The 12,465-nt window shown below is 37.8% G+C and overlaps 1 protein-coding gene and 1 non-coding gene across 14 annotated transcripts in view; one reads left to right on the plus strand and one right to left on the minus strand.

Moving 5' to 3' along the window:
• The window catches only part of ZNF451 (zinc finger protein 451), a 140,582-nt gene that overhangs the window by 56,110 nt on the left and 72,007 nt on the right, over window positions 1-12,465 (plus strand). For all 13 annotated transcript variants that reach the window (XR_010322371.1, XR_010322374.1, XR_010322373.1 and 10 more), the window contains 2 exons: window positions 5,181-5,334; window positions 5,827-5,974. Coding sequence is in view for 8 of the 13 variants with exons in the window: in XM_064287658.1 (XP_064143728.1) it covers window positions 5,181-5,334; window positions 5,827-5,974 (302 nt within the window). In the remaining 5 variants the exon portion in view is untranslated. The remainder of the gene's footprint in view (window positions 1-5,180; window positions 5,335-5,826; window positions 5,975-12,465) is intronic.
• Window positions 1,102-1,172, minus strand: TRNAG-CCC (transfer RNA glycine (anticodon CCC)). Its single transcript has one exon. It is a non-coding gene; the product is annotated as a tRNA-Gly (tRNA).

Consider the following 12,465-nt stretch of genomic DNA (forward strand, 5'->3'; position numbering starts at 1 on the left):
ATTCTAGCTAAGTTTGAAGAGCCTGAGCACAAGAGTAAGTATGGAAATAGTGTGAAGAAATGAGTTAACATAGTAGGTCTGAGATGTTAGAAAGGCCTGTTTGCAAGGTTGGGTGGCATTTCAGAACTTGGATTTGGGAAGGATTCCCATCATTCTCTGATATGATTGGCTCACTGTGCCTAAACTGTTTGTGCAAACATTATAGTATATGCTGAATACTTGCTTTCCTTGTAGGAGTCAGGAATTTTGTTAAATGCTAGGCAGAGGCTGCCTACATGACAAGCCCCCAATTAAAAAGCCTGGGCATTGAGTCTCTAATAAGCTTCCTGGTAGAGGCCGTTTCTCATGTGTTGTCACAATTTGTTGCTGTAGGAATTAAGTACGTCTTGTATGACTCCACTGGGAGAGGACACTTGGAAGCTTACACTGGTTTTCTTTGGACTTTGCTCCATATGCCTTTTTTCATTTGCTGATTTCACTGTCTGGGTGGTGCACATGGTTAACGTACTTGGATGCTAAATGAAAGGTTGGCAGCTCAGGTCCATTCACAGGGACCTCAGAAGAAAGGTCTGGTGATCTACTTCCAGAAGATTAACCACTGAAAACTCTGTGAAGCAGAGTTGTACTCTGAGCCCCACATAGGGTTTTCATGAGTCGGAAATGACTGGACAGCAGCTGGTTTTGTTGATGTCACTTTGTATCCTTTCACTGTAATAAATCACAATCATGAATGCAACTGTATGTTGAGTACTGTGAGTCGTCCTAGTGAACTGTGCAACCTGAGGATGGTTTTGGGAACTCCTGCCACAATTAGCAACCTGATTATAAAGGCACAGAATTTTAAACTTGTTATTGGCAATAGGGAACTATTATAGGATGATAACATGATGAGCTTAATGCTTTAGACCTTCAGAGCTATCCAGAAAAACCAAAAACCAAACTCATTGCTGTCGAGTTGATTCTGACTCATAGCGACCCTATGGGACAGAATAGAACTGCCCCATAAGGTTTCCAAGGAGCACCTGGTGGATTTGAACTGCTGATCTTTTGGTTAGCAGCCATAGTACCTGACCACTACGCCACCAGGGTTTCCAAAAGCTGTGTATTGGCCTGGAATCGAACCTGGGTCTCTTGCATGGGAGGCGAGAATTCTACCACTGAACCACCAATACTCCTGCAATACTTCAGAGCTATAAGAACTTTTTATTCTAGATCCCAATTCCATCTTCTTTTTTAGGGACAGCAAAGAGATTTATTCATATTATAATAGTAACAATGTTCAGAATAGATTCAGAGACATGGATCAAGGAGACTGGTTTAGGTGACTTATTCAGTAATTTAGCTTTGAGGTGAGAAAAGAGTATGACTTAGGTAATGGCATTTGAAATGAAGACCTTGAAGTCAAAAGATTTGTTGAAAAAATGATAATTTTTTTCATTGTAATGAAGATTTGAGGGAGGAAGAGAAAAGGGGCTCAAGAGGAGTACATTTCATAATTAGCATTTGCGGTAGGTTGCTGATATGCTACCTTTTTCTAAACTAGAGTTCTTTAAAAAGGGGCATGTTTCCTTGTTTTCTGCCCTAAGTATTTTCTCTATTGTGATGACCATATTTACCTTTTTTTCTTTTGTAAATTGGAGTGAGATAGTTTAACTTTAAAATTAATTTAAAGAATACTTTCCTTGGTATTTTCCCAATTTTTGTTAATTACTCTTTTCTGGGAATCGTGTATACTGTGCTGTTTTGCCCATCCTTTTACCTTTATTCTGGGAAGTAGGTTTATGACATTCAGCCTTCTGGGATCACTCTGTCACCTTTATTAGTTACATGCCCATAGCAAGTTACTGAACATCCGTGAACCTAGTTTCTTCTTCTGTAAAATGGAATTGTCAAAACTTACATGCAGGATTGTTCGGAGTAAGTATAATACTATATAAAGCACTTAGGTACTGGCCTCATGCCCTCAAAAATGCTCCTTGTTGCTTATTACTTGAAGTGTTTTTATGAGAGCTCTAAAGGAATGGGAAACTCTAAAGGACAGGGTTGTAATTACCTGTCTTAATCAGCCAGAGGGGTTGCTAGAAGATTGTGTAATCCTTATAGCTTTTCATACCTATGAATTTCATTTTGGAGAGTGAAATTCTTTACAACTTGCATTGCTTTTCTTGCTTCCTTCCTCTTTTCTTTTCCTCTCTAAGTTCTTCCCTCTAAACCAGTGCTCCTCAATTTAATATGTACACAAATCACCTGGGAATCTTGTTAAAATGTGGATTTTTTTATTTAGTAGATCCAGGGTGGAGCCTTAGATTCAGGATTTCTAACAAGCTGCTAGGTAATGCCAGTGCTGCTGGTCCTTGAATCACGTGTTAAGTAGCAAGTTTCTAGCATCTTTTAACATTAGGGGCATCGTGGGTATTACACTGCCAGATTACTTCCTGCTCTTTTCCTTTTTAGTGGGGGTGGGGGTGGGGGTGGGTAGAAACACTGTAAGCCCCAAGTGCCTTGCTGCCACTAGTGGGTCAATAGGTACTACCACCCTTACTCATTCTGTTCCTAGGGGCATCGTATTATCTAACGTCATTCCCCCCACCCATTCCAAATCATTGCTAGCCTTGTACATTGTTTTTTCTGAAAACAAAAAGAAATCTTGCATACCTTAGCTGCCACCACCCTGCCATCTCTCCATCCTCCGCAGTCCTAATCTTCTATCTTTATAGATCTGTCTCTTCTGGACATTTTACATACATGAATCATGCAATATGTGGCCTTTTGTGGCTGAATTCTTTCATTTAGCATAATGTTTTCAAGGGTCATTCATGTTACAGCATTTATGAGTGTTTGTACCTTTTTATTATCAAGTAATATTCCATTTTATGAATATACCACATTTTGTTTATTGATTTATCAGTTGATGAACATTTGGGTTGTTTCCACTTTTTGGCTGTTATGAACAATGCAGCTATAAACATAAATGTACAAGTCTTTGTACATATGTTTTCAGTTTTTTAGGTATGTACCCAGAAGTGAAATTTCTGGGTCATACGGTAACTATATGTTTAACTTTCCGAAGAACTGTCAAACTATTTTCCAAAGTGGCTGCATCATTTTATTTTCCCATTAGCAATATATGATGGTCCCAGTTTTTCCACATCTTCACCAACACTTGTTTCTATCTGTCTTTTTTAATGTAATCATTCTAGTGGCTTTATTTACTTTTGCTGGGTATACAGATTTTTGGTGTATTTCATTTTAATGCAACCGGAAATGTAGTGGTGAAAAGGAATTGAGTACTTAAACTTACCAGACATCCTATTTTCCACTTGTTACCCCAATTTGTAGAAAATATTTGCAAATAAATAGCTTCTTTTGCATATAGACCATACTTTTCATGACTATACCATACTTTTGCAGTAGGTATATTCCAGTAAAGTTCTATATGCTTTATATATATATTTTTTCATACTCTGTATACTAATTAGAGCCATGGTAGTATGGTGGTTAAGCATTTGGCTGGTAACCAAAAGATCGGTAGTTTGAATCCACCAGCTGCTCCTTGGAAACTCTATGGGGCAGTTCTACTTTGTTGTATAGGGTCGCTGTGAGTCGGAATCCAATCGATGGCAATGTGTGTGGTTTTTTTTTTTAAAACTGGAGTGGAAAATGTCCTCCTGGGTATTATTTGTTATTATTAAAAGTGTATTGATGATAGTAAATCTGAGAAGGCATGACACAGCTTTTAAGGCTGTTACCCTAAAGACCAATAATCCATTAACAGGAGTTAAATTATATTTATACACATACACTTACATACATACATATATACATCTTCCCCCAATTTCAGGATAGAGGAAGTTCTTAACTTAGATGCCTGGAAACTAGAAAAGATAGACCTATTTGGCTATATAAAAACTTTAAAGTTAGTAGATATTTGGAAGAATATATGTAACACAGAGGGTTAGGTTCAATAACAAAGACCTGATACGAATTGAACAGGAGGGAGAAAACAAAAACAATTGAAAAATGATGCAAAGGATATGAATGAGCAATTCACAGAAGAGCACTCCCAGATAGTCAACAAGTATATGAAAAAAATGTTCAGACTTTCTAGTAGACAGGGGAATGCAGCCTAAAGCAACAATGAGTATCACGACATCTGTTAGAGTGGCAGAAATGAAAAAGACCCATAATAAATGTATCCACCAGACTCATTCATTGTTAGGGGACATGTGAATAGTTAGAGCCTTTTTGAAAAGAAATTTTACAGTATCTTTTAACATTCAAATACATACACCTTCAACCCAACAAGGCCATTCCTGATAGTGAGAGAAAAGCACCTATAGGTGAGGGTATTTATTCAAGAATGTTTGTGGCATCATTGTTTATATTGACCATTAAAACTGAAAATGAATGTTTGATTAAATCACAGTAGACCCACAACTGTTAAAAAGAATGAGTTACAGTTGATTTTTAGGAATTACCATTACTTACCGTGGAATAGGAAAACTAAGAGACAGAAGAGTCTGTAAAATGACAATATTTGCTAAAACATTGACAGTCCCTCTTGTATGTTTATATATTTTTATAAATAATCATGGGTAAATTTATGAACGAATGCATATATTTGTAAACACTGGTTGTTTTGCAGGGTAGAGGGAACAAAGCAAGATTAGAAAAAGTATATGTGATGTGATCACATTTATGCGTTTATATAATATGGATGTGTATGTAAAAAATGAAAAATAGAAAGGAAATAGACTTCTATATTGTCACAGAAAGGTGTCATAATTTGTTTTGAGGGAAGAAATCCTAAAATTTCTCATATATTATATCAATTGTGAAAAAATTCCACAATTCACAATCAGGGAACAAAAAGTTTTCATGTTAAAAACTGATAAGGACTTAGGGGGCAGTGAGTTTATGTTAGTAAGGGAGGAACAACTCAGAAAAGGGGGGTGAGAATGGTTGTACAAATCGAAGAATGTAATCATTGTCACTGAATTGTTAGTGTAGAAACTGTTGAAATGGTGTGTTTTGCTGTGTATATTAACAACAAAAAATAAATTTAAAAAATTGATATGGAATATTTCAAATAGATGATAAATAGGAATTTCTGAAAGTTGATTTTAAGCATTGTATATTGATTTTAGTTGTCTGTAATACAGCTTTGCCTTATATTTTAGGAAGCTGCAGATGATGGACATAAGAACAACCTTCCTCCCCAGGTTATTCAGTGTTTTGCGTGTCCAAATTGCTTCCTTCTTTTCAGCAGCAAGGATGAGTGTTTGAAGCATATGTCTGGAAAGAATCATTTCCTTCAGATTTTTAAACTGGGCGGTATGTTAATACTCTTGTTGAAAATTATTAGACTAATCTTTGCTGATTTATCATATTTCTCACATCATTTTTGAGGTTACTTATCATTTTGTTAGTTTGAGAACCGTAACAGTGAAACATTTATATATCAATTCTTCTTATTTTTTTAAGATTCCTAGTATTTTCTGTATCTAAGAGTTAGGTTTACTTACTTTGGGGAATGAAGAGAAACTTTGAAAACAAAAACATTCATTCAGGAAAATGTTTGCATATCCATGATATCTGGGAAGTTGGATTAAGTTGGAAGTTTGCATTTACGACTTAAATATTAATTCAAGGGTAAATTCAGTACCCTTTGCCATTGGACTAGAAAATGGGTTCCTGTAGATTTTTATCATGTAAGTAACTGTCTTCTTTTACTTCTCTACCTGATGTTGGGAAAGGCAAAGGGGAGGAAGGTTGGGTTGCCCTATACTCAAACGACCATGTGAGTTAGTTTATTTTGTTTTTCAGATGACAAGGGAATAGCACATCCAATATCATTTCCATCTTTTGCAAAGAAACTTTTGATTGATCTCTGCAAAGATGTTCCATTTCAAGTCAAGTGTGTGGCCTGCCACCAGACACTTCGTTCCCACATGGAGCTCACTGCCCATTTCAGGTTTGTATAGGTCTAGTCTTGGGCTATAAGGGAATCTCTTTTTAAAATAATATTTTATTGTGTTTTCGGTGAAGGTTTACACAGTAGTTTAGGTTCCCGTTCAACAATTTCTACACAGATTGTTCAGTGACATTGGTTACCTTCTTCAGCACACGTGAACATTCTCATTCTTTCCGTTCTGGTTGTTTCATGTAAGGAATCTTAACGAACTATTCATCAGTGGGGTGGCTCAACAATTCAACATTCTTTGTTCATTTCTTTTAAAATGAGAATGTACATTTGCCTGAAATTAATGAAAAGTTAGAGATGTCGAAAAAGTAGATATATCGATATGCTGTCAACATAAAGCAAGTTAACAGTTCTGTGTATGTTTGTGAGTATGTGTATAGAGGAAGAGAGAAGAGTTAAAATAGAACCTGGGCTTAAAGTCAACAAAAAGGAAAGTAACATATACTTGTGAAAGATTAAATCTCAAGGAAAAGCCAAATGTATCAAGTAATCAAGAAGATTCCAGTATGAGTTTTTTTTTCCCCCCTCTTTAGGTAGGAATTACTGAGCAATATATGAAAGTAGAGGACTAGTATAATTAACCTGATAATACCTTTCACCCAACTTCAGTAGTTATCCACACATGGCAGTCTGTTTCATTTATACTCCTATCCCCTACAAATTATTGTTTTGAAGTAAATCCTAGACCTCATATCATTTAGTTTGTAAATGCTTCAATATCTGTATATAAATGGTAAGGACTCTTCTTTTTTTTAAAGATGCAAATGTAGTACCTTTGTTGTTGTAGGATGCCTTTGGGTTGATTTCTAACTCATAGCAATCTCATGTGACGGAGTAGAGCTGCCCCATAGGGTTTTCTTGGCTGTAATCTTTACCAAAGCAAATCACCAGGTCTTTCTCTTGCAGAGCAGCTGGGTGGGTTCGAACTGCCAACCTTTCAATTAACAGCTGAGCGTTTAATCATTCCAGCAAGTGAGACTCTTTGTAGTGCCATTGTCACATCTTAAAAAACTAATAGTTTCTTAGTATCATCAAATAGATAGTTATCAGATTTCTCTTATTATCTCATGAAGTATTTTTTATAGTTGGTTTTTTGGAATCATTATCCAAATAAGGTCTACACTTTGCATTTAGATGTCATGTCTCTTAGGTCTCTTATTTTTCTTGTTATTTCTTTGAAATACATTAAGAGTTTATATTTTATTAAATGACAATAATATTTGTTTAAATGGAAAAATTGTTTTTACAAACCTTTGAGTAAAATACGTTCTCAAAAAAACAGAGGTAGTGCATAGTGGTTAACAATTCTGCTCCTGACTTGGACTTCATAAATTCAGATCATGATTCTAGCTTTTATTTTTATTTATTTTTGAAAATTTCCACTGTGTAATGTAAACAGAATAATATAATGAAATCCCCCTCTCCCCAGGTACCTATTACTCATCTTTAACCACTTTATGCTCTTATGGTTACATTTTCCACAGTAAGCATTAAATTTCCACATAACTAAGTTCACTCTTCCCCCAACAGTCTATTTCATCTCCCTAACAAAATCAAATAAATGAACAAAACAAACTTTTCTGTAATAGTCATTTTAAATTGCGCTCATTTCTGGCTTCTAAACCCATGACACTGCTGCATGGTACCAGACAATACCTCGGTGTCAACACAGCTGGGTTAAAATTCCTGGCTTTTTTTTTTAATTGTGAAAATACACATACCAACACAACTTCCATATTCACTATTCAGTGACATGAATTATATTTTTCGTGTTGTGCCACCGTTATTGCTGTCATTTCCAAATATCCCACCACTATTAACATAAACGCAGTGCTCACCAAACAAAAGTCCCTCTTGCCACCCTTCTGCACACCCCTGGTAATCATTAATAATTTTTGCATTCTGTATATTTGGTTATTTCATTTAAGTGAGATCATACAGCATTTGTCCTTTGGCGACTAACTAACTTTGCACAGTGTAGTGTTTTCAAGGTTCATCCACTTTGTAGCATGTGTCAGAGCTTCATTTCTCTTTACTGCTGCATAATATCCCATTGTATGTGTATACCACATTTTGTTTATCCATTCTGTTGATGAACATTTAGGTTATTTCTTTGTTCTTATCGTGATTTAGGTGAATGTTTACAGAGCAAATTAGTTCCTCATTAAACAGTTAACACACAAATTGTTCTGTGACATCAGTTGCCAACCCCATGATGTGTCAATACTCTCCGCTTCTCCACCCCAGGTTCCCTGTTTCCATTTGTCCAGTTTTCCTGCCTTCTCATCTTTGCTTTTGGGCTGGTGTCCCCATTAGTTTCCTATGCATGGTTGAACTACAAAGCACATTCCTCATGTGTGGGGTAAACCTCAGGAGTGACTTCGGTACTGAGTTAAAAGGGTGTCTGGGGGCCATACTCTTGGGATTTCTCAATCTCTGTCAGACCAGCAAGCCTGGCCTTTTTTTTTTTTTACTTTAAATTTTGTTATATATTTTTCTCTCGCTCTGACCAGAACCCTGTTGTATTGTGATCCGTGTCAGAGCATTTGGTGGTGGTAACCGGGCACCATCTAGTTGCTCTGGGCTCATTCTGATGGAGGTTGTGGTAGCTGTGGCTCATTAGTCCTTTGGACTAATCTTTCCCTTGTGTCTTTGGTCTTCTTCATTCTCCTTTGCTCCAGCCAGAATGGGACCAGTAGATGTATCTTAGATGGCACTTGCAGGGCCAGTTGCTACTCACCACAGTCGGATGTGGAACATTCTGTTCATAGACTGTGTTATGCCAGTTGAGCTAGATGTCCCCCGAGACCATGGTCCCCAGCCCTCTTGGTCTCTCAGTGTGTTTGGATGTGTCCATGAAGCTTCTGTGACTGCCCTGGTCAAGTTGTACTGACTTCCCCAGTACGGAGTACTGTCTTACACTTATGCAAAGGTACCACTTAACTACTATCTAGTTAGTGTTTTTCCTTGCCCACCTCTCCCCTCCCTTGTAACCATCAAAGATTGTTTCTTTCTATGTGGAAACCTTTGCTTGTGTTTTTATAGTAGTGGCCTCCTACAGTATTTGCCCATTTATGATTGACTTATGTCACTCAGGATAATCCCCTTCAGATTCATCCGTGTTGTTAGATGTTTTGCAGATACACCATTGTTTATCATTGCGTAGTATCATTTAGGTTGTTTCTATCTTTTGGCTGTGGTGAAAAGTGCTGCAGTGAACACTGGTGTACAGGTTTCTGTTTGCGTTCTTCTGGATATATACCTAGAATTAGGATTGCTGGGTCGTATGGTAGTTCTGTTTTTTAAGGAATCGCCGAACTGTTCTCCACAGTGACTTTACCATTTATATTCCATTTTATATTCCCACCAGCAATGGGTGTGAGTTTCAGTTTCTCCAAACCTCCACAAAGGCCGTTGTTTTCTGTTTTTTTTTTTTTTTTTATCATTGCCATCCTAATGGGCATGAGATGGTATCTCATTGTGGTTTTCATTTACATCCATCTAATGGCTAATGAGGAGCCCTGGTGAAGCAGTAGTTAAAGTGCTTGGCTGCTAACCAAATGGTTAGTGGTTCGAACCCACCAGCTGCTCCATGGGAGAAAGATGTGACAGTCTACTTCTGTAAAGATTTATAGCCTTGGCAATCCTATGGGGGCAGTTCTGCTCTGTCCTATGGGGTAGCTGTGAGTTGGAATCAACTCTACAGCAGTGAATTTGGCTTTTGGTTTGGAATGGCTAATGACATTGAAAATTCTTTTATGTGCTTGTTGGCTATTTGAATATCCTCTTTTGTGAGCTATGTAAAATTCCTGGCATTTTTAAATCATGTCCAAGCTTTTTATAATGCCCTTTTTTTTTTTTATTGTGCTTTTAGGTGAAAGTTTACAAATCATGTCAGTCTCTCGTACAAAAACTCACATACACCTTGCTATGTACCCTTAGCTGCTCTCCCCCTAATGAGACAGTACACTCCTCCTCTCCACCCTGTATTCCCTGTGTCCATTCAACCAGCTCCTATCCCCCTCTGTCTTCTCAGCTCATTTCCAGACAGGAGCTGCCCACATAGTCTCTCTCATGTGTCTGCTTATGCCAAGAAGCTCACTTCTCACAAGTACCATTTTCTGTCTTATAGTCCAGTCCAATTCCTGTCTGAAGAGTTGGCTTCAAGAATGCTTCCAGTTTTGGGTTAACAGAAGGTCTGGGGCCCATGACCCCTGGGGTCCTTCTAGTCTCAGTCAGACCATTAAGTCTAGTCTTTTTACGAGAATATGAGGTCTGTATCCCACTGCTCTCCTGCTCCATTCGGGATTCTGTGTTGTGTTTCCTGTCAGGGCAGTCATCGGTTATAGCCAGGTACCATCCAGTTCTTCCGGTCTCAGGCTGATGTAGTCTCTGGTTTATGTGGCCCTTTCTGTCTCTTGGGCTCGTATTTACCTTGTGAATTTGGTGTCCTTCATTCTCCTTTGCTCCAGGTGGGTTGAGACCAATTGAGGCATCTTAGGTGGCCGGTTGCTAGCATTTAAGACCCCAGACACCCCTCACCAAAGTGTAATGCCCACGTTTTTAGAAGAGTACAAGAACAAGCAGTAGAAAAGGTACATGCACTAAAGAAGCTACGGCAATACCTGAATTCTGTTCAGTGCTAAATAAAAATAAAAGGTTAAGAAGCAATACATTTATGTTTTATTTATACCTCTGCATGCTTCCTGTTCCCTCTGATTACTATTTTTTAGGAATTCTTGGTTTTCAGATAAAATTTAAATTCATTGAAGTGTATCAATCTTTTAGAGTTTTGACAAATGGATACATCTGTTTAACCCACACTTGTATTACCCTATAGAATATGATCTTTCCACAGCAAGCTCCCTTTTATCATTTCCCAGTAATTTCCCACCACCTCACCCTGAAGCAATCATTCTGATTTTTTCCCCCTCTTTAGAGTAGTTTCACCTGCTTCATATAAATGGAAGTATTTATTCTTTAGTATTCTACATAATATCTGTGAAATTCATCCATGTTGTTGCATACAGTAGTATGTTCTTCCTTTTTATCTGTGAGTAATATTCTATTGTATGATTATAGCACAGTTTGTTAATCTATTCTCATGTTGATAGACATTTAGGTGATTTACAGTTTTTTGCAATTGTGAATAAAAGCTGCTGTAAACATTTTACAAAAGTATTTTTTGGTGAATATATGTTTTCATTTCTCTTGGATAAACATCTAGGATTAGAATTGCTGGGTCAAAGAATAGGTGTATTTTTACTTTATAAAAAAAAAAATTCTAAGCTCTACTCCAAAGTGATTGCACTAGTTTACATTCCTACCAGCAAGGCATGAGAGTTCCAGTAGCTCTACATCCTTGCCAAAGTTTGGTGTTGGCAGTCTTTGTCATTTTAGCTGTTTTCATGAGTGTTTCCTGGTGGCTTTAATTTGGACTTCATTTTTTCTTTTTATTGCGCTTTAAGTGAAAGTTTACAAATCACGTCAGTCTCTCATACAAAAATTTATGTACACCTTGCTATATAATCCTAATTGCTCTCCCCTTAATGAGACAGCACACTCCTTCCCTCCAGTCTCTCTTTTTGTGTCCATTTGGCCAGCTTCTGACCTCCTCTGCCCTCTCATCTCCACTCCAGACAGGAGATGCCAACATAGTCTCATGTGTCTACTTGATCCAAGAAGCCCGTTCTTCACCAGTACTATTTTCTATCCCATTGTCCAGTCCAAATCCTGTCTGAAGTGTTGGCTTTGGGAATGGCTCCTGTCTTGGGCTAACAGAATGTCTGGGAACCATGACCACCAGGGTGCTTCTAGTCTAGTCAGACCATTAAGTCTGGTCTTTTTACAAGAACTTGGGGTCTGCATCTCACTGCTCTCCTGCTCGGTCAGGGCTTCTTTGTTGTGTTCCCTGTCAGGACAGTCATCAGTTGTAGCTGGGCACCATCTAGTTCTTCTGGTCTCAGGCTGATGTAGTCTCTGGTTTATGTGGCCCTTTCTGCCTCTTGGGCTCATAATTACCTTGTGTCTTTGGTGTTCTTCATTCTCCTTTGCTCCAGGTGGGTTGAGACCAATTGATGCATCTTAAATGGCTGCTTGCTAGTGTTTAAGACCCCAGACGCCACTCTCCAAAGTGGGTTGCAGAATGTTTTCTTAATAGATTTTATTATGCCAGTTGACTTAGATGTTCCCTGAAACCATGGCTCCCAAACCCCTGCCACTGCTACACTGGCCTTCAAAGTGTTCAGTTTATTCAGGAAACTTCTTTGCTTCTGGTTTAGTCCAGTCTTGCTGACCTATCCTATACTGTGTGTTGTCTTTCCCATCACCTAAAATAGTTCTTACCTACTTTACCTAATTAGTGAATACCCATTTCCTTCACTCCATCCCTCCTTCCTCTCGTAACCATCAAAGAATATTTTCTTCTCTGTTTAAACTCTTTCTCTGTCTTGGAGTTTAAATAGTTAGTGTTCTTACACAAT

This window comes from Loxodonta africana, chromosome 1 (genome assembly GCF_030014295.1).
Source record: "Loxodonta africana isolate mLoxAfr1 chromosome 1, mLoxAfr1.hap2, whole genome shotgun sequence".
In the NCBI taxonomy this organism is placed as follows: Eukaryota; Metazoa; Chordata; class Mammalia; order Proboscidea; family Elephantidae; genus Loxodonta; species Loxodonta africana.